Source organism: Xiphophorus maculatus, chromosome 15, assembly GCF_002775205.1.
Source record: "Xiphophorus maculatus strain JP 163 A chromosome 15, X_maculatus-5.0-male, whole genome shotgun sequence".
Classification (NCBI taxonomy): domain Eukaryota; kingdom Metazoa; phylum Chordata; class Actinopteri; order Cyprinodontiformes; family Poeciliidae; genus Xiphophorus; species Xiphophorus maculatus.
Window position 1 is genome coordinate 13,995,735 of NC_036457.1, and position 22,721 is coordinate 14,018,455.

At 37.9% G+C, this 22,721-nt stretch overlaps 2 protein-coding genes and 1 non-coding gene across 3 annotated transcripts; 2 read left to right on the forward strand and 1 right to left on the reverse strand.

The window, feature by feature from the left end:
* Window positions 1–13,957: 13,957 nt before the first annotated feature.
* On the forward strand, window positions 13,958–14,070 carry LOC111611466. Its single transcript, XR_002754063.1, has one exon. It is a non-coding gene; the product is annotated as a U5 spliceosomal RNA (small nuclear RNA).
* A 351-nt stretch (window positions 14,071–14,421) lies between these two features.
* On the forward strand, window positions 14,422–18,064 carry mrps18a (mitochondrial ribosomal protein S18A). Its single transcript, XM_005800256.3, is given in 6 exon segments — window positions 14,422–14,605; window positions 15,907–15,938; window positions 16,506–16,610; window positions 16,703–16,826; window positions 17,422–17,494; window positions 17,605–18,064. Coding segments are annotated over 6 exon segments (663 nt in total). The 3' UTR covers window positions 17,750–18,064.
* Window positions 17,772–21,970, reverse strand: rsph9 (radial spoke head 9 homolog). Its single transcript, XM_005800257.3, has 5 exons — window positions 21,627–21,970; window positions 21,363–21,525; window positions 20,470–20,599; window positions 20,075–20,221; window positions 17,772–18,362 (listed from the first exon to the last, which is right to left on the reverse strand). The coding sequence occupies exons 1-5, from the start codon at window positions 21,851–21,853 to the stop codon at window positions 18,202–18,204; spliced, it is 828 nt and encodes a 275-aa protein (XP_005800314.1). The 5' UTR covers window positions 21,854–21,970; the 3' UTR covers window positions 17,772–18,201.
* Window positions 21,971–22,721: the final 751 nt, after the last annotated feature.

Sequence of the window (22,721 nt, forward strand, 5' to 3'; positions counted from 1 at the left end):
CATTGAAGGGAAATGCGAGGTCCTTGAACTACCACCTGTTGCTTAAAGACCTACCAAAGTTTTCATTGAATTCAAGGTTCAGACACAGTTTTACAGGTAAAGTGACTGTAAAAACAAAGCCGAACCCAAACCATGGCATCTGGTAACATATTTCTGTGGCGTTCTCTTTTAAATGTCATTATTTAAAAGCAACGGAAAGAATTCAACATATATGTTTGCTTCCACTTGATGACAAAGCAGCACTTGGAGGGGAAAAAGCAGGCTCTCTTCCCTGACTCCTCTTGGTCCTGTGTTTGCCAGTTCTGGAATTTGACTGGAGAGTTGGCCTTGTGTTTGACTGCCCGGTACTTAGAGCGTACGAGTGAATGGAAGGTGGAAGGACTTCAAATTTGCCTCTTTTCACCATCCAATCTTTTGTTGCATTATGTTCCTCTGCTTGACTGAATGTCTGCTCATTAAGTTTGATGCATAAAGACTGGGGAAGCTCTTGACTGAACGCGGCTCACTGTATGACTTTTTACCAGGGCAAGGCAAACTAAAGACACACATACACACGCCCACAGACACGCACACCCACACACTGAGGTTTTACAATCTCATTCACAAGATAAGATGTATTGGACACAGTGTTAAAAATACAACAAAAAGGGGTACAGATAAGAGAAAAAAGCCAGATTCAAGTTGTCTTCATGAATGACCCTTGGACAAAGAGCTCTTGGAGACGAAGGTTATGCTACCCAGCATGGACTCTACGTAAATGTAGAGAGATTTCTCAGACTGGAGAAAAAAAAAAACAACAAAAAAAAATATTCAATGTCCTTTTTTTATAATTACATTGAAAAAGTGCATTCAGCAAATTCTTTCAGGTTAATTATGTGAGATGTTAGTTAGCTTAATATTGGAGCAAGGTCGACCTATAGGCTGAGAATAAAGTGTCCCTGAACCCGACAGATAACTGTGACTGTTTTATTATTTTATCTTCAAGGTCTTGGAGTCTGACTGGAAGCTGGATCACATTGGAGGTGGGGTGGCGGTGAAACCATGTGAGCAGATCAAACCCTCACCTGATGATCACCACTGCCCCCTGCTGGGCTCCACCTGTTTACAAAAATCCCCAAAAAACAAACATGCTATACAGTGGATCCCATTTGCATGCTCGTGGAAAAACAGAGAGACTAATGAGGGTGAAGTAAAGGGCGCTGGGTGACAAAGTCAAAGTTAGCTGACCGTTCACATATAAGGAGTACAAGTGTCAGTAATGCCAAAAAAAATCCAGCTTTTAAAAATGCTGCCGTTCTGTTTGCGTTTGGAGGTTTATAAAGACTTTGAGCAACAGTGCATATACCTTCTGACTTCTCATAGAAACACATTGCGTTGCTAGGTTGTGTGACGCAGGCATGTTTGCTGATAAGAACGACAACAACACATTAAGCTGTCTGATTTCTCAACTGAGTTTGACCTGAATTTCTCCCCCTTTGCAAAGAATGAAAATTTGGCAAATGCTGACACCAGACCGAGATAGGAATGGGTGTGATGAAATGAGACGGGGCGAAATAGCTAGGAAACTTTCCAGACCAGACTTTGCTTAGTAATGTTCTGTAAACTCTGACAAGGAATTGTCAATAGTTCATTTGTGGACTGGTTGACAAAGTATAGAGAGAGACTTTGGAAGGGTTGCAATCAGCCTTGAGCTTCAAGGTTTCTTTGAAAGACCGCAGGATTAAGAGCCAATATGTGAACTGTGTTACTCTACTTTCACACACCTTGACTTTGTAAAACAAAAACTAAAAAATGTCAAACTACAGCCAAAAACTTTGATGTAGTATATTGATTGACTAACAAAATGCAGCCCATAATAAGAGACAAAGCTAAGTGTGCTAGCTCTTTGGAGGCGTGTTTCTGTTTTGCATGTCTAGAAACAGACTTTTTTATTTAATTTTTTTTTGCCAATTGCTCTTTTCAAAATAGCACAATATCATGCAGATTGTATTGAGAATCTGTAAATATTAGTTTTCAAGTCTTGTGACAGATTCTTGGTTAAATTTAGGTCTGGACTTTGGGCAAATTCTTTCACTAGCAGTTGTAGCTATATGACTTTAAGTTATTCTCCCAGTCAATGGAAGAAAAAATAACTGTGTTGTACTATATTTAGTTCTGCCAGTCGGCCAGAAAGTTTAGTTTTGGTTTCATCTGACCACAGCACATTTTTCTCTTTGCGATGCAGCGTCCCCTTGGTAGTCACTAGGAAACCGAAAAAGAGGAATTCTATAGTTTTGTTTAAACTTGTCACTACACTATGAAGGCCTGATTTGTGCAGGTTCTTGCATCCGAGTTGTAAATCTCTACAGTTCATCCAGAGTTGCCATGAACCTCTTGGGTGTGTCTGATTAATGCTCTCTTAACCCAAGCTGCCAGTTTACATTGTGTTAGTACATTTGAAATTGAATTAAACACTTTCTAATTTTAGATGACCATGTCCAAAGTGTAAAATATTGTTTTTTAACCCAACCCTTATTTAAAGCTCACCACAACTTTATTCCCGGCCTGTCTGCTGTGTTCCTTAATCTTCATAATTCTGTTTCTTCTCTAATTTTCTCTAATGAACGTCTGAGTCCTTTATTGACTAGTTAGACTTATACTGGGACTTAGTTAAATACAGGTGGACTCTATTAGTTATTTGAAAAGATATCTGAAGCTGGTTTATTGAACAGGATTGTCTTTGGAGGTATTACATTAACCATGTACAATTCTCCTCCTACATCACTGTCAGATGCCATTTTTGTGTTGGTCTATCATGTAAAATCCCAATAAAATACACACAGTGTTATGGTTGTAACACGGCAAAATGTGGAAAGGTGCAATAGTTGTGAATATTATTGCAAGGCACTGCTGACACATTTCGACTGAAGTCCTTCCAAGCAACATAAAAAATTGGATCGCTCCCACAGCTCTGATCAGTTCAGCCTCCAGATATAGCTAGCAAACCATTCCAGCTGATGACTCATTCAAATGCTGTCTTTTTTTTAAGGAGGCGGGCATCCCTTGGCACAAGCAGCCCTCTGTTGTCAGTGCCATGATATTCTGCTAGCAGAGATAGCACAGTGTGAAGGTTTCCTGTTTTTATGCAACTTCAAAAGTGCAAAGTAGAAGGAATAATCAATGAGCTGCAGGATTTCATCCACAATTTTCAGTTCATATATCTGGAAGGGAAAGTGAAAGCTGCTGTGCACATAGTTTCAAATCTATTTTTTAATCAACATAAATAATAAAACCAGAGCTGTTTCTTTTTGCTGCATTGTGAAACGATTTATTTCTACACCAAGATAGCATTTGAATATTTGCAAGGGGATAATTTTGTTATCAGATCCTACAGTTTTTGGCACATAGTATTGTTCTTTTTTGTTTTGTTTTTTCTGGTTTGACAGCTTGCTGCTTGTGTAAAACACACTATTTCACAATGCTAATTCTTCCCATTGAAAGATGATCCAGAAGGATACCTAGTGTGTCAAGACCTCATGCAGAGGTAGCCTGAAGCAATGATGAATGATGGGTTGGGAACATGACCATAAAATGCATCAGTTATTCAATGCTTAGACAGAATGAATAAAGCTAATGCTTTCCATCTGTTGGAGAGTGTCAAATTTATTTTCTTGTTAGTTCGATATGCATTGAGCAAATGTATTCATACCATTTGAACTTTTTCAAATGTTATAAAATGTGTTTTATTGAGATTTTATTCGATGGATCAACACAAAGTAACGCATGGCTTTTACAAATAAAAGCAAAAAGGTCTGATAGGTTTGTATTCGGCTCTCCTGAGTTTAAAAGAAACACTTTCCCCCATTTTCTGATGCAAGTCTTTGAAGCGCGTCTTCACAGCTGAGACAGAAATGTATATCCTTGTTTGATTTATTTATTTTTTTAAGGTTTTGTTGGCTTTAGCGACCTTTACTTGAAAGTAGTCCGACAGGAAAGAAGGTAATGAGAGAAGGGGGAAGACATGCGGCAAATGTCGCCAGGCCGGGAATCGAACCTGCGACTACCACCACAAGGACTAAGGCCTCCATATGTGGCTTGTGCTTTGCCCCTGCCTCACAGGATCCCTGTGTTTGATTAATAGCCCTAGCTCAGTTGTGTTGAATGGACATCTTATGTCTTGTAGACATTAGTAATTAGATTCAGGTTTGAGGTTTGACTGGACCATTTATGAATATGCTTTGATCAAAACCATTGTATTTGCTGCATGTCATTGCCCTGTAGAGGTGTAGCAAGATCTTGTTCTAGCCAGTTGAGGTCAGCATGGCTTTGGATGATGAAGTTGCAATAGAAGATACCCCTGCTACTTTTAGATCAATTGTTTGACAAATTTTGGGTTCCCTGTAGGAACAATAAATGGTAACAAAGTGACAAAAAAAGATCCAAACAGTCTTTAAGCATTTGCAAGTTGCTTAGATGCTGAAAGAGGCAGAAAGATGGAAAGATGGAAACCAGTTCTAGGATTACATTGATCTACATCACAATCACAGCACACTTTATCAATAGCAACTGGGAAATGGGAAATGTTGAAGCAGTCAACCTTTTTCTGATCATTAAAGTTTTCTTGAATATAATATCAAAACTGCGACAGACTGGCGACCTGTCCAGGGTGCATCCCGCCTCTCACCCGGAACGTTAGATGGAGATAGGCACCAGCACCCCTCCCAACCCCACTAGGGACAAAGGTGATAGAAAAAGGATGAATTTTCTATCACCCTTGTTCTCGTCTTGTTCTCGTAAACCCAGCATTGTGTCTCATCTCGTCTTGTGAGTTTTAGGTATGTTACACCTTCAAGAATCCCATTTATTCTAACTGGCATTCCCTCACAACCATGTTTTACCATGTTGATTGTAGGATTGTTTGTTCAATGTTAGTCTGCCTAACTTGACAGTGTAGGTTAAGGACAATGTCCTAATAGGGTTTCACTTCTGTAACATGCTTTCCAGAGCTTTTGCTGTCTTCTTTGCTGGTTAGAGAGATTTTATAAAGTTAGATACTGTTTCCAGATGGCATGATTCAGAACAGGTCTAAACAGTTAGAGTAAAGTAAATCCACTCATGTTTTAGGACTGTAGGGTGTGTCTGGGAATGAGAAACATTGACACTGAGCAGGAGGAAAATGTTCTTATTCCAGCATAACCTAGAAGAAAGCAGTAGCTCCTGTAATGACAGTAGCAAGCTCATAAATCAGATGACCACCTGTCGACAGTCTTTTTTAGTAAAAACAACTGTAGACAACTGGAAACCATCTGGTCAGAATGCCATTACAGGTGCCATAGCAACACGCACAAGGAAGAAGTAAAGAGCCATGGTGGGAAACCGATCTGGGCAGCACAGGACTAATCATCACAGCATGAAGGACTCCTGCTTCCAATTAAAAAGATCCTTCAAAGCCCAAATGAATCACTAGTTTATGTTGTGTGTCTGTCTTTGTTTGCGTGCTGCCAGGTTCTTGCTTCTACAGGTGAAGCAGATTCTCAAATTTTAAACAGATGGAGACACGGATTTTAGGTCAGAGCTTGTGTTTTTTTTTCCCCACTCTTTGCACTTGACACTGATCATGATGGAAATCCAGTTGGTCCTCTCACCTTTCTGCTCTTACTGTGCCGCCTTTGCTTTAACTTCAGCGTTGGTGAACATTAAGGGGTGACATGTTATAATTAAAAGTGAGGAAAACACAACTCACTAAACTTTATGAGGTGTTCTGAACTCAGAAATTGCCAAAATGCAATGTGATAATGGAAAGAGCATTTGAATGGCTGAAAGCTTTGCTTTTGGATTGATTTTTTTAATGTGTAATGAGTCAAAATGTATGATTAACCTGCTAAAACATGAGGCAGACAGTTGCAAGGATGCATGTGATCTTGTTTTTGTGTCCTTTTGAGTAGGCCTGGTATGTGTGTGAGAGAAAGAGGATTGAAGCCAGCATTCTCAGTGGGCTAAGAAGAGGAAAAACAGGGATAAGAGCCTCTTCAAAGAGTAATGAATTTGTTTAAGAAGCCAGTGTTTTTTAGCAAGTCAACCAGAATAGGTAAGAGGAAGGTTATGTGTGAGAAGACTGGGAGCGACTTAGGGTGGATGGAGGGCGGTGATCTTGTTGAAACTCGGTCAGAAAAACATGCTTCTCTCCTAGAAAAAAAAAGGGCTTTACCTAACATTAGACAAAAGTGTCCATCCGGACCTTGATCCCCACTCTGCCGTCCCTGGATTCCTGTTTCCACTTGTCTTGCTTTGACAAGTTTCTTTCTTCTTGTCTCATTTTACAGCATCTGGGGCCTTTGACCGGACTCATTCCCCTCGAAATAGGCTAATTGTGTTCAGTTGACTTCCTTGGATGCAACAAGGCCTTACGAGTTAATCACCCAGGAAAGCCTCTTAGTGACAGCTATGCCTTAATTGCATACCAGACTGTGCACATCAATCTGGATGCACCACATCCAGATTCCATCTGCATGAGAATAAAAGTTTGAGTCGAAAACTTTTTGGTAGTAGACAACAAGAACACACAAAATTGAAGTAACAGTCTGCGTGGAGTTTTTAATTAGATCCAATTTACAGTGATTAGGTTGATAATTCGTTTTGTTTATGCAGAAGCTTCAGTATCCTGAGACAATCATATACTCTCGTAATAAATATTTTCCTGCGCTCTGTTTTAGAACTGACCGATTTTGAACAAAACCAAACTCAAAAATGGACGCTCAGAAGTTTCAAATGAAACTCAGTAAATGCAAAGTCTAATTCCGCTTCGTCTGCATATGTGTGATTTGACCACAAAGGAAATCTTTCTTTCCTCAACATTTTAAACGCTTCTTAGAAACATAGGTTCCATTAGCTTGCCAAGGGAAGACAAAGCTGTTAGTTTAAGGTGTCATTTTAATTAAACAGAACTGGTGTTGTGTCTCATCCAAAACTAAAAGGATAGCACAGGGATCAGTGTCACAATGAAAGGGGTAATGCTACCGGGTGGACTGGACTTTTTTTTTCTTTTTTTTTTTTTTAGGCTATGTGACCGTCGTACCCACTCATCTTCCACATACTCTAATCTCGCCTGCTCGCTCCATGCTGGGCCGTAGCCGTTTATCCAGGAGAGCAGGGGTGAAAACACTAACCTTTTCCGCACAGCTATAACTCCACACCATGACATCGAACCAACATTGCTTCGGGGTCCCTCAGCGCTCTCTGTGAAAATGTCAGACATGCTCTTTTCATCTGGGAGAAATCCTATCTGATTTACTCTACTCCCTCTTCCTCGGCCAAGGCGCCTGTTTGTACAGGACCGTGTTTCATTTGAATATCAAAGCCAGTAAGGAGGTGGCCAGACACTTTAAATGACATTTTTTTTTTTTTTTTGTGGGGGGTTCTCTGGAGGAATGTGACTGCTTAGCGTCCCGGACTGATCAGGAGTCTGATCAGTCCTACAAAAGCAGTCTTTGTGGTACCAAGGAGACCATGATCTCTATTTACCCATTTTCTGTTCCATGGGTGAAATGAACACAGATGTCCATTTGCATCCCAAGGTGCAACTTTTTAAGCTTCACAGCCTCTATGGCACTTCAAAAAAATTGCTCACATTTTTGCATCTGAAACCAATGAACCCTGATGGTGAACATGTTTCCAACGTACTTCTCAGCACACAGCGACAGGCAGATCAGAAGCATGTGATTCATCTGTTAGAGCAGTATCTGGTTTAAAATCTGCTCAACACAGTTATTATTTTTTTTTTTTTTAGCAAATCAAAGCTTTGTACTCCTAATGGAATGTGTTTTTCACAAAAATTCAGCAAACAAAGAAGTTAAATAAATTTGGCTTCTCATAAGAGACGCCAGAGTGTTTCACCACGCAAGTTGGCAAATGCTCAAAACTGCACCCTGTAAAAGCAACAAAAAAGGAAGCAATTTCAAAACCTATTTATCTCTAAACGTGTCCTGAATCAAAAGCATTAACGCAAGGACCAAGCCAAGTGAAAGCTTTGCCAAAAGATTGCAAAACAGTAAAGTGTCACTCCTAAAGTAGTAGGAAGCATTACAATAAATGCAACAGGAAAGAAACATCTATATTTGCAGAATGCCTTGTTAAAAGATGTTCATCTTTTGCACATATCCCCATATTACAACCCAATACCAGTCTTAATGTGGAAGATTGACACAAATGTACAGAACTGTCAGCTGAAGGAACATTTCAAAAGTGTGGCATGGGTGGATTTATATTGAGTCATTCTTGTATCAACACTTTGTAAAACATATTTTTTGGTAGAATGAAAGCTGGAAGTCTGTTGGAGTAATTTATTGCTTTGCAGATCTGGAGACCAGAATCTGTTGTCCATAATTCTTCACAAAATATTTTAAGCCCAGTCAGATGGAGAGCTCTAGTAAACATTCATTTTTAAATCGCGACAGATTCTCAATTGGATTTAGATCAAAACCTGGCGACTTTCATCACTGTCTCACTGAAAAGTGAAAATCTGCCCCAGCTTAAAGTCTTTTGCAGACTCCAACAGGTTTTCTTCCAGTATTGCCCTTTATTTAGCTCTGTCTATCACAACATCACCTCTGACCAGCGTCCCTTTCAGATTTTTGCTTTTTTATAAATATTGAAATGTACTGAAACCATTAATCCTTTCTAAACACTCGTTTATGTTGAATTAGCTCCAAAAATCTTTAATTGCTGTGGTTGTAATTTGACAAAAAACAATTGGAAAAGCTCCAAAGATAATAAACACTTGGGTGAAGCAAGTAAATATTAAAATAAACCATCATTTTCAGATTTTTGCACATACATGCCTAAATTACTGTTAAATTCCTTTCAATTTTATCCTAACTGAAAAAAATGAGCCCAACTCCCAGCAGCCAACTCTTTTATCTTTTTCTTTATTCTCTTGAAATACAAAACTAAATGAATAATAATGTCTCGTGGATGCTTGAGTGAAAACAGGCGCAGTTAGTGCATTAGGTTAGAGATAATAGCCGCAAGTCTTTACAAGCCAACAGCATTAACCCTATAAAGGATCAAAACTTGTTTGTACATCTACTGAAAATCAAAGGTGAACAGACAAACAGCTGTGACAACGGAAGAGTCATTTGACCTAGGAATGAATGCTGATTGCACCATTCCCAGTGAAGACAAAAGATAAGACTTTTGTGGGCGTTAGTGGTTTGTTTGTCCAGCGTGAACAGGGGCTTAGCAGACGAATGAGCAAAATGCCACAAAGCTTTTAGAGGTTTTAGTGAGAAACAATGAGTTATTCTGGTTCCCAAGAGCTCAAGAGATACAAAGGAATTGGACATTTCACTGAAACTAAAATATTCAAACCAATTAAATATGTTAAAATTGAAAACTAAATTGTGTACAATTTATTCCTGATAAGACTGCATTCAAATATACTTGACAAGAATGATCTAAAGGTTGGTCTACTTATGAAAAAATAGATTACACATTTTTCTTGCGGTAAGGATCTGCCCTCTGAGGGAGCTGACTCACTCATCTCAGGCTTAGATAAACTTTAAAAACTAATCCTTCTAGCTATTTACGTGGAAAGGTGGATCTTTGATCTGGAAATACATCACACCCAACTTGACAGCTGCCAATTAGGGAGCTAGTGGGATTTCCTGGTTGCTGTATTCAGGGATCAATCTGAAATTTAGAAGCTCAGTGAAGTCCGGGTGTATTTTTGATCAATTTTATGGATTTAAACATTGTTGTAACAATTTTAGTCAAAGTGAAAGTAATCAGAGACATCAAGCATTTTTTTTTCTGCAGCTGTGGATTTGATGTGCATGACGGCAATATTGCATTTGAAAACGGTGATTGGTGAGACGTCTCCAACCTTCCGAGTCATATTTCTATTTTAAGAATGTGTTCCTGTTGATTTTTGCAATCTGGAGTTTGGATTATGTCTAAGCCTTTGAATAATAATTAAAACAGCTCAATAGCATTTTTGATCGTGGTTTAGGGTAAATTACAACCAAAACATTAGTAGTAGCAGGAGTTCATCTGTTAATCTTGATGACCTCTAAGAAAGATAATATGACTCTCTGTTGGAAACTGATTTCAATCTACTGACTTTCACAGAAACAGACGTTTTGTTCTTTATCTCTAGTCCATTACATTTAAAATAATGTATTTTTACAAAACGAAGACTTTTAGTTTTGCACTTCCCTGGGAACAAAAATTCCCAGAGTCATTTTAAAAAGTAGTAGTGTCCATTTGTGTAATAATGACAGAACTATGCTAGCTAGATACATAGTTGCATAATGTAACAACTATCCGAAATAGCAAAAATATAAGGTTATCAGCAATAAATCCTTGGAAACTGGTACAAAAACGGTTCTTTTCATGATTGCAGAAATTGAAAATCAAGATGATAGCACTTTTTTCCACAAACAGTGCTCTGATGACTATAGAAGTGGCAATGTAAAAGATTTTACAAATCCATTTGCAATAGAGATGACCCATAGAGGAAAAACTTCCTATTTAGCTTTTAAAAAAATTCATGCACTGCCATCTTTCAACTTGTAAAACACATCAAAGTAAAAATCACTTTCCTTGATTCTCTTTTATTATTTAATGGCTGCATGTAGGCTAATTGAGTTAGAGCTCTGGCCTACAGTAGATTCATATTCATTTTGTCTGAACAGTGCGGACATACAGTATGTGGATCATTCTTTTTTTGCAGTGGTTTCTGCAATCTTATGTTTAACCATCCCAAATGTGTCCAGGCTGCATTCACATCTGCACCCAGTTCTAGACACCATCAAAGATGTACGATAATGCTTTAGTTGGCTGAGGTTTTAAAAGTTCTATTTAGAAACATCTCAAACTGTGGGTTGTTTACATCCATACTACGTTTCCTTCCTGCTCCGTTTGTTTGTCACAAGTAACAGTCACCAACATTTCATAAAGCGAAAAGTTTCCCACAGTGTGCATTGCTCCGACAACGTTGTGTGCTAGCCGGCATTCATCAGTTTTTGTAATAACACCAGCTGAACCAGACTTCACATTAAATTATTGCTGCTTGGCACTTCCAGTGGTCAAACCTCCACAGGGTACCTTAGTTTCAAAAGGGCTTCAACCATGTTCTGAAAGCACTGTCATTTATTTCAAGAAAGCCCTTTACTTGCACGCAGATGTGCAGCTGCAGGCCAGCTTCGGATTCCTTAAAGCCCTCCGTTATGCATAAAGATAAAGACATGAGATAGACTCAGAAACATAGCAAACAAAAGCATTGCAACTGGATAATGGCATAGTGTTCTCATGATAACGCTACCAAACATCAGACACCTTATCTGCCACTTTATCTGTGCTTTGAGAGTTTACCTGTATCTTGAAGTTTCTGCATTGAAGGCCTGGCATGTTCTGACAATAGTCCTGTAGGTTCACCTAAATGCTTTCATCTGATGAGCAGGCTACGAAAAGAAGAATGGACATTGAGCCTATCGCTCTGCTTCTGAGGAAAAGCAACACAAAGATGAGGAGCACACTGCTAAGTAGAGTGAAACTGAAAAAAAAATGTTTTGCCTGAAATAATTTGCACAAGAGATATCTGACTCTAGATGCTACCTTCACTTGTTTACGCCATGATAGATTTCATGTAGCTCCTTCTTCCTTTTTTATTCTGTGTCAAATTTTGCCAATTAAAATGTTTATATGAATTAACTACCCACTAGAATGTTCTGTTTGTGCTGGGAAATTTGACTTTCCAAGTCCTAAATTCAATATGGCTGCGTTGCCTCACGCTGAACTCGGGATTGGCTGGCTAGCACTTACTTTCAGATGTAAATTTTATTTTTTCCCAGTTTATAACTTGGAAAGTCAAACTTCCCAGTACAAATGTAATATTCCAATGGGCATTTAAATCAATTTGTATTTTTATTGGCAAAATTAGGAAAGTTGCATAAGTAAATTGCCTGATATGTTGTTTAATATTAAACCAATCATGCAAATAGAACTGTACAATCTCTATATGTGAGGGTGTGTCTTCATGCCTTTAGTGTGTGTTACTAGATTCAGTTAGCCTGGTCACTCCGCACAACAATGTTGCTTCTGTTCAGTTTGACCTGGACGTTAGCTCAGTTCACTGAAAGCATTCTGGTTGCTCGTTGGAAAACCAGACGGTATTTGGGTGCTAGATACCACAATATGCACAAGAAAATAAAATATGTTTCACTATTTTGTCTCCTTAATTTCTAATGGAACATGTTCAGTCACCGTACTCTGTGTGCTATTGGTTTAATGAGGTATAAATCATCAAAAGTGCCAAAAAATGTATGATTCATTTTCACTGGAGTCTTATTGGATCCTTAGCTCGCGGCTGTTAGCAGACGTTCAACTTTCTGAGACAGAATTTTTACATTGAATGCATCGTGAGTTCTATTTTCTAAGACAAATTGCATTCATCATAAATCATAAAAAATATAGGAATCTAAAGTGTTTTAATGTTTTATTTTAACTTGATTCCCCCCTTTGGGACCATTTGATACTCTTCTTCCCGCTCTGCCCATTTTCTGTCTGTTTACTGTGAAAAGAGGCAACTAGTGCCACAAACCCCTTCAAATAAATATATGAGTGATAGTTTTTTGGACTTGGGAAGGAGTCACCCCGGTCCTGCTCAACTTTTAACACAGAGATTTTGTATTTTATATTCTTGTTCTTAGCTTCTTTTAGTCTAAACTGATGAAATTGTAAGTTTTAAAAATTTCTGTATAATTGAAAAAATGTAAATTTTAAAATGTTTACAGTAACAATAAATACTTTTCGAGAAAAAAGATAGTTTTTTGGGGGGCTTTTTCAGTCCAGAAATAAAGTTTCTGTTTCTGAAACTTTATTTCAGTTTCAGAAATAAAGATTTTTTTTTTTACATTATATATAACACAATGTTTTCTATATCTTGACTTCCCATCGTCTTCACTTTGTCATAAACTGGATATCCATATGGTAGTGTTTTCACATAAAGATAATTTTGGTGTAATATGAGCAGAAAACTTTCAAAATTTGTTTAGCATAAAATGTTTTTGATCAATTCTATACTTGCAAAACCAAATCACTTAATTCTGAAAATAAATACTTATAGGAATGTAATAGAACCATATAGAATTTAATTCCTGAAAAATATGCTGAAATGGTGCAGAGAAAAAAAAAATAAACACATGGTAAATTTCTGAAAAGAACAGATATTAAAAATGCCACTGGACACAAACTGCGATATGTATATATGGATCTAATGAAAGACAAAAAGCTTCAGTTAAAAGGCCTCAGAAAATAATCTTTTATCATGTTTTAATGGTCTAATTTTAAAAAAGATACTCTAATTACCTATTTTGAGCTCACTCCAGGTGAGCTTCTATTTCTGTTTGTAAAGAAATCAGCTCACCTGTTCTAATTGTGTTAACCGATTCTGTAGATGCGCAGTTTTTCAGTAATAAATCATATATTTCATATAAATAAATGGGGAAAAACTGCAGATTTTCTCCAATCAAATAAGCTAGGTTTTACTTATGCATATCAGAAGGTACAACCTATGATTTACATAAATGTCCACTGTCAATTTAACACTTCGAATCAAAATTTTTTAAAAACACGGCTTTAGATTGTCTACATAAGTCTATTGTAAATCCAATGTTCTTCCGTAATGGATAACATCTTTATTACCATTTCACTAAGCTTAAATGCTCAAACTGTTTATGCACCATGATAAAAATAGAGCAATACCCACAATGCACTGCGCGATGGGGTTTACGATTTATTCACTGTAATATTTAAGTTCGTAGAAGGATTTACTAGAGAGTTGTGTGGTAATATTGGTATCTGTTAATATTATTTTTAACTCTCTTGTAGTTTGTTGAAGTTTTAATTCAAATTTTTACCGTTACCGTCAGTGTGAATTGTATGTCTGAGTGTAAAGACCTCTGGAAACAATGTTACAACATACTCATGTTTCTTTTCAGATCGTATAAATCTTTCGCCTTTTACTAAAGATTTCCGTGGAGAGGAACAACATGAGATTTATTTAATTTTTGATACCCTGATTGTAACAGGGTTCCTTTACATGTTAAACTAAATGAAGATATTGAGTCATTCATTAAGAAAAACTCGTTGAATCGACTTTGTCCAGAGTTGGTGCTGATCACACGTGACATACGTTGCTACGGAGATCTGTATCATTCGAAAATTAACAAAAAGAAAATGTGATAACAATAAACAGGCTTTATTTCATTGACTAGAGTCAAAATAAAGCCTTGTCCATTCTGGTGGAAAACACTTAAAAAAACCCTGCATGCCAATCTAAAGTTTGCGGCTAGTAAAGCGATTTAAAGTGAAATCGGTATAACATTAGGGTTGCAATTGCGATTCTTTGCCGATGGTGTCGCTGTTTTTAATATACATTCTAGCATGTGAAGAAGAGGAGGGGAAGGTCAAGAATTAAACATGGCGGCCCGCAGTACGCTAAGGTCTATTTGGACGTCATTTGAAGGTTTAAAACAGAGTTTCACGGGGACCAGCGTTAATTCCCTCCGCAGGGTTAATGTTCCCCAGATATCTGCTGTGGCCGTGCAGACCAGGGGAATTCGTCAAGGTCAGGCTTCGTCAGAAATGGTGCTGCTTTAGCCACCCGGTCGTGTTAGCATACAGTTAGCCTATATTGAAATGATTTTTCCTCTCATTGTTGTCAAATACTCACCTTCTATCTCTAGATAGAGACCATAGAGAAGATAATTAGGAGCTTAAACACGTTTGGAAAGAAGGTTTCGATATTATCTAAAGCTAAGAAGACGCATAATCGTAGCCTGTAAAACTAATATATGTCATGCCAACAAGATATTTTATTAAATTACTATTTACCTTGTTACAATTAAATCTGACGTTCAGCATTCTACTGTCTGAGATTATAAATGAGTTGTCTTGCAGAGGCTTTCACTTCATTACAGCTTCGAGCTGTAAATGAAGGATGTCACTTTAAGAATCGTTCCAAACAGAGAAACTCATGTATGGTATGCAGTAGATTAATTTCTCGTAAAGTGAAATATTTAAAGTCCTTAATTCCTAGAAATTTGGTAATTAAGGCTACATAAGATGATAACCATTCAGCACTCAGTGTCTTGTGTAAATTAATGTTACACAAGATCGATAAAAAGTGATATTATAAACATAATTAGCAGGCTCTTGAAAAGTATGTTCAATTCTATGCATTTTGTACTTAGTTGGGGCTCCTTTCGCAAGAATTACTCCATCAATGCAGAATGACATGGGGGTGGTCAGCCTGTGGTTCTGCCGAAACATTATCAAAGAACCTCAGGTTCCTATGATAGTGGGCATCAGGTCATCTGCATTATTGGGTCTGGTGTCTCTCATCTTCCTCTTGACAACGCTATGTAGATTTCTAAATAAAATCAAAACTTTATCAGTTCCGTTTCACTGATTTTGCGTTTCAATTTTTTTCATTATTTGTAAATCATAAATTTACAAAATGAAAAAAGCAAGAGACAAAGTCTTAAAATATTTAATTCTGTGTGTAATACATCTGTGAGCTTCTGAATTGAGTAATAAATATTGGACTTTGTTTAAACAGTTCCTCAAATGTTTTGAGCTGTACTTACAAATGATGGATAAAAATCATTGAAGAAACAGACTTTGAACTTGACCTCTGTCTTCTTTGCCAGTTTATTTATTTTTTAAAGTTTCTTTGAGACAAAAGTTGGATTTTTAATTGGTGTGTTCATTAAATGTGTTTTATGAGAGTTGCTTTAATCTGTACTTGTTTTACTGTCCCTTTGGCTGGTCCTATTTGGGTTACTACGTAAAGTAAAATGTAATTTAAAAATATTGTTGAGGTCATTCATGATTAAAGCCTGATATTGTTTAATCTCTGCTTCGCAGTGGTGGAGAAAAAAGATGGCAAAACAACAACGGTAAGTAAACTTTGTCTTTAACCTCAAACAATTAGATTTTATTTTCTCTTTGTTTGTCTTGAGTGTTGTTAGTGTAGTATAATTGAGAAGTATTTTGATATGTGTTCTTTTTATATAATTCACCAGTCAGGCGGGCCAGATAGAGTATTCTCCTGATAGAATCTGATTTGTGACCGGCAGATACATTGAGAAAAATCAGCATATTCTTTTGCATTTATTAAATCAAAACTAAGAATTTCCATCATTTTCTCTCTCTAGAAAATCTTCAACTAACATCTTGTACTTGGTGACACATTTTTGAGCTGAATAAAAAAAGATGAGAGATTAGGAATATATGCTTCGATGCAAAAATGTACTTAATTCTCTGTATTTAAACCTACTACCGGTATCATAAAACCTATTTTTTAATATTCTAAGTTTTAGTCTGATTGAAAAAAATCAGACCAAAATTAGTTCTTTTTTTCTGATATATATACCAAATTGGTGCATCTCTAAATGTTTTTTCATTCACATTAATAATTATCAACTATCACAATTCATGTTTTATCATTTCTTTTCTGTTTCTAGATTGAGGGACAAATCATAGAAGTACCAGCAGGACCACCACCTCCAAATCCCACAGCCAAGTGTCCTATCTATAGATGGAACCTGCAACACAAATACAACTACACTGTAATGCTCTAGAAATGCTTCTAGAATAATCCTATCATTATAGCTGCATCCCTTGTTAGAGATACTTCATTGTCTCCGTTCTAATTCCCCAGGACGTCTTATTGCTCAGTCAGTTCATCAGGTCAGATGGAGGGATGCTGCCCAGACGAATCACCGGTCTTTGTTTGGAGGAGCATCGCAAGATTGCCATCTGTGTGCAGATGGCGCACAGAGCAGGTGAGCGACTAGCCGGATAAAGCGAGGCTTGGATTTACTGAGGTGTTTCTGTGTTTTTAGGTTCTGTTTTGCTGGGAATATGTTGCAATCATGAAAACTTATTGTGGGTTTATATGCAGATTAGTAGAAGTAAAGCTGCATCTGCTGGTTGGGTAAAAAAACAAAAAAACAAGAACATTCTCCTTCATAGCAAAAAAGCCTCTTTTTCCTAGCCACTTAAGTTGCACAACAAAACGGGGAAAAAAAAAATGGAACTGGGAATAGGTGTGGAAATTTGTCAAGTTGCATTTGAATTATCTAACATAGAAAAATGGTTTTTTTAGACAAACAAGACCAAAGTGTTTATATATATATATATATGTGTATATATATATATATATATATGTATATATATAGTGAACTTAATTCTACTTCTGCACTCTAGCGCCAACACTATAATCTGACTAATTCCAAAATAAAAAATAAATTTGACATATTTTGACTATGGGTGGGTTCAAGGACTCACTTGAACAGGGAATCTTAATTTGTGAGAATTTCATTTTGTATAGAAACACTGAAACTAATGCATCTTTTTTTTTTTTTGTCTGTATTCAAGGTCTGCTGCCTGACCACAAACCCAAACTTCCAGAGGGTCACGTCCCAAAGAGACCCAAACCCCAACTGAACAGGTGCTGCTTTGCGTCTGTGGCAGCTTGTGTTTTTCCTCCATTATCTACATGCATTCTTGTCTGGTTTAATGCTGCAAAACATTCTTTTCACATCTGTGTTTGGTTAACAGATACTTGACTCGCTGGTCCATTGATTCGGTGAAACCCATCTATAAGAGTGGACTGAAGTGGTGCAAGAAGCGCATGGATGTAGGTCACCCGGCACTGAAGAACAACGTGCGGTACGGTGTGAAGCCGCTGTACATAAAGCACTGAAGGACAGAAAGGACATATCAGCTGGAGGAGGCGGGGTCTTCGGTTTTTATTTGATGTAATCTGGATTTATGTCATAAAGGCGTGGGAGACAGCCGTCTGAAGCATAACTTTTGTTTATTAATCTGCTTCAGACCTATTATGAGTCATTATCAGCCCCACCCAGAACCATCTTTCCTGACTTTCAAAACATTCTCCAACAACTTCATGCCACCAACAACCGGGCTCAGTGTTACACTTTCAAAGTAGGTGGTATGTTGATTGTGTCAACAGAACGCAAAACAGATGTTTAAATAAAATGACAATGTTTGCTCTCTCTCTCACCATGTGTTTACTGTGTAACAATAGCTTTTGTAGAAGAGAACCGAAAGGCTCATTGTTAACTTAGCTACTCTCTTAAGACCAAAAAAAAAACAAAATTAAGAACTCTGAGATAAAAGAACAGCATGTTTATATTACAACATGAAAGGAAGGTCCTGGTTTTTCAGCCCGTTGCCGATGTAGATGTATCCATGTTGTGGCGTATTTGGCACATGGTAGAAAGTGAGTCCAAACCACAGGAGGCTGCGCAGCAAACACACTCTGCTGGCACACTCAAACTGAAGACTCCACGATCCTAAACACAAACACGGCAAACCTGTAAACAGTTGGCATTAAACCACGGGAAGTTGCTACATCCTGCTTTCTGCACTGAAGTAAATCCCGCAGTAATCTTTGGGAACACCATCTCGTTCACATGTAGAAAACTGCCAAGGGATACACTAATAAATCATCCCTTTGTGCGTTTTGATGTCTGCCGCTGAGCTCGTTTCTCAACATGTTTGGGTGGGACCATCAACACGAGGGACATGGGAGTTAAACGAGAACTGGATTGGCCAGTATGAAAACATTCGATTACACTGAAGAGAGGCAATTCTGATAGATAAGCCAGCTTTTCCCAACGCTGTTTGTTTTGGACAAATCTTACGAATATGATGAAAGTCGAAGTAAAAACTGCCATGGATGCTTTATTATGCAAGACGCAACTCATAACTTGTGGGGAAAAACAAAAGCACAGTAAATAAAGCTGTGAACGAGGAGGGAGCCAAGGTCAGAGAAAGCCCCTGTATTTTGGCGCAAATATGTTTGTTTTCCTCCCCCGTCTGAGGGATCATTTCTAAATATGCCCTCCTTATCGTTTTCAGTGAGAACTCTCAACCTGTTTCAGCGAAGGCTGGAGCGAGCGTCGTGCTGAAGCAGCTGCGTGCTGTCTGCTGTAGTGACGACACCGCTCGCGTAAACAAATGCACATGTGGAAGTTCTCCTGAGGCAGACATCTGTTAAGTGTTTGCTTGTGGGTGCTAAACATTTCTTCCAGTCCTCAGACATGCACATAGCTTTACACCCAGGACCTCACTGAGCATGTTCTCTCTGGCCTGGACGGGATCCAGCGACAAACCTCAGTGTCGTGTTGACATGACTGTGCATATCTAAATTCGCACGACTGGTTATACAGTATTTGTGGTTTAATGTTTGCCTCCTGAATTTGGCTTTCCTTTTTCTTTTTTTTTTCCATTACATGGAACGCTTTAGGCTGGCGGCACTAAAACACAGCAGTGAGAAAGCTAATTATCTCATTCCATCTACATTTTGCACATTCAGTGGAATATTTCTGATTTACTTTTCTCTCACTTTTGCAATCCAACATCCTGACAATTTAGTTCAAAACAAATAGTCTTTTCATTGGACTGCATAAATAAAATGTTATATATTTTGTAAAAGAGAAATTCTTATAAAAAAAAATAATTCCAGAAGGTCTATCCAATTTGACAGCAATGTAACACTTGGCATTTTGGAGTTTATCAGTATAGTCCTCTTATGCAACAATCTTAATGGTACTAAAAATTGTAATTTATCAAAAATTCACAGGCCCAAACTAATATGTCATTTTTCTTCTGTTGTAGTGCCTTGTAATACTAATCCAACCAACTTCAGTGTATTTTATTGGAAATTAAGCTGATAGACCAATTTAAAGTAATGCATTATTATTTTGGGAAAATTATGTTTATACTTTTTTACACATAGAAATCTGAAAAGCATGGCATGAATTCACATTATTCCTCAACTCTGACGGCCCTTTTTTTTTCAAATCCAGTGCAATCATTTGCTTCTAGGAGACTCACTATAAGTGTCACCTCACACTTATGAGGTGAAGTTGTTGAGAAGTTTAAAGCAGGGTTTGGTTATAAAACAATATTCTATGGCACAACTGGAACATACCAAGACTTGACTGTCAACTGACAGGTTGGGTAAGGAGAACAATAGGTGATGAGAGCACTGCAGCTTTACCTTTAGGAATGTCGTCAATAAGGACATCCAGGAAGTCGATGGCTGGACACCAGTCCCCCATCCTTTCGAGATATAAAATGTTTGCTCTCTTCGGTTCACGGAAGTGTAGAAAATTGTCAAGCTGCCTTGCTTCTGATTCAGAAAGACCTAAGAAGACAACAGAAAATTCACGTTGAGATACAACTGGAACAAAACAAGAATGTGTCTAAATACACAAAGTAGCCAAAGATATTGTAAACAAAGATGATGCCTCCTTGAAATTTCTATCCTGTCTAGCCACTTCAATCAAAAATGACTGAGGTTCTTTAACAGAGGATGTCTGAGTCATTTGTATTCTTTGCATGATGCACAGTAAACCAGAGGAATCTGCACCACAAGATTTACAACAAAGTTACCCGCAAAACTGCGGTTGACATGGACAGGGCCAAGTGGAGTCCTGATGAAGGCACCTCGGGGCACCACAGACACGTCTTCATCGATCTGTTGAATAGTCACTGACAGTCTGTTCTCTTCACTTACTTTGTTCTGTAATCAAGAGGGAGAATGTAACTCAGAAAGGATGCAATGACATCACAGAAAACACAGATGTGTTTAAAAGAAGACTTAAAAAGTAACCCTTGTTGTTGATAACCTGGTATGGAGTTTAAAAAACAAGAAACTTCATTACAATATTGGTAAATGCAATATCCATGTCAGAAAATACAGCTTGGAGTGCAATTATTGTTGGCTAATCAATTCCAAGTACCATAAACATGCATATTTTATGCTAATGTAATATTTAGCCTGTTGGAAAGAGTCTCATGGCTGAATTTCCTCAGAGCTCCCCTGGTGACCACCTATGGTAACCCAAAGGGGGGTCTGTACTTACAGATTAAGATTTCTGTACTTAATCTATATTCATCTCCCTGAACTTGAATAAAATTTTCATGAAGTTTCAAAAACAATATCTAATCTTAACAATTATTTAATCTCAAACCTTAGCATCAGATTTGTAGTTGTTTCTGTTTTGAATAAGTGATCAAACACAGAAAAGATTTCTTAAATCTGGAGTTTGTCATGTAAAATAAATTTAGCAACAAATACAACTCTGAAACAAATGACTAACTTTAGCTTAAGCAGTCGGCTATTTTGTACAGCCATGTTCAGTCTCCAATCTCCATAATTTTGACCTTTTCTGTAAAGGTTTAGCCACCCTCTTTCATAATGGCGGCCTGGGCATTGAGCCAAATTACATCAAAAACAGCCATTGGACTATTGGGATTTTATTCACAGCCATTGCCAAGCTTACCACGTTAGACTCTGCTTCTTCCTCTGTTTCGATCTGAAAGTACAGATTTTGTTCATACACGAAAGAGGGGTCTCCTATGAAATGACCCTTAGCAGTTTTGGTCACTTCCTCAATCATGCTCTCAGTGACAGCCGGAAGAAGGAGCCAGTCCATGCAGTTGAAGCTGAACGACACAGACCAAAAAACACTTATAATAATAATAATAATAGGAGAAATAATAGAAAATAACCAACAGGATTTGTATCATTAACATGTTTACCTTACCTATATAGATATGTTCTATTTTTTATTTCATCTTCACCTCTCCCTTGAGCAATGAAGTAGTCCTGCTTTATGCCCAGTATTTTCCCCCAGAACATGACCCGTTGGAAATTGTAGTTTTTCTTCAGGATCAACATGGACGTCTGAAGTGCGGTTCTCTGCTCAATACTTAAAATACGTCCGCTGCTGGCAACGAAGTCCAGAGAATACGACAGCAAATTTGAGTCCATTGTTTCACTACTTCACACCACGACACGTCTATGTTTTATTTGTCTAAAAGTTGTTTAACTACTGAACTAAATGAACCAAGCTAACTCACGGTCGAGCCAAAACTGAAACGGTCAGGTTCGAACGTTACTTTGGTTGTCATTGACAACAAAACCTCGTTGCTATGGCGACCTACTGAACTGCTTTTGTTAATCGTTTTTGTGTGTGTGTGTGCGTATTAGTTCACTTAATTTCCAATTGAAGTATTTAAATTAGCTCTGGCTACGTGCATTAGATACATTGTGTAGCGAAAAAAGAATCCTGGGGCTGTGGTGGGATTGAAAAAATGGTTTAAAGATCACAGCAAGCTCAGCGTATGACGTCATGCCCACCGGATGGTCCTTTTCAGACGGTGAGAGTGCATGACAACAACATGACTGAGCGCACTTAGTCCAGGAGGGAAGATCCGGTGACAGCGTTGGAGTAAAATATAACTCAGGCTAATCCTTTCCCAGGACACTTAGCTCACTGGAACGTGACTTCAGACACTTTTACTCTTTTGGCAAGGGAGCAAATATGGAATTGATCACATTTACTCTGATTTCAGTTCAGCTGCATCCTCTTAGGCCACATTTCTACCATATAGTTATGCTTGCAGGCCGAACAGATCTCTCATCTGACAAGAGTACCTTCAACATGTTTAAAGGCTGTACTCTTCCTCACTGTAGGTTTGTGGAGTTAGCTGGGACACAGTCGCCTCTGAGCCATGACTCTCTACAGCTCCTCACTGTCTTCCATGTGTTACCTGGGTCAGGTAGGTGGATTGCCACATCCTGGTGTGTTAGCAATTGTGCCACACTCTTTGAATATTCAGATGATCAACACAACAAT

What these genes read in the sequence shown, in the direction of transcription:
- rsph9 (XM_005800257.3), bottom strand. Translation starts at nt 21,853, where the DNA reads ATGGACTCAAATTTGCTGTCGTATTCTCTGGACTTCGTTGCCAGCAGC. An exon ending in AATAGAACATATCTATATAG is followed by an intron (nt 21,526 to 21,626) that starts GTAAGGTAAACA and finishes TGTGTCGTTCAG; the next exon opens with CTTCAACTGCATGGACTGGC. An exon ending in TGTCAACCGCAGTTTTGCGG is followed by an intron (nt 20,222 to 20,469) that starts GTAACTTTGTTG and finishes TTGTCTTCTTAG; the next exon opens with GTCTTTCTGAATCAGAAGCA.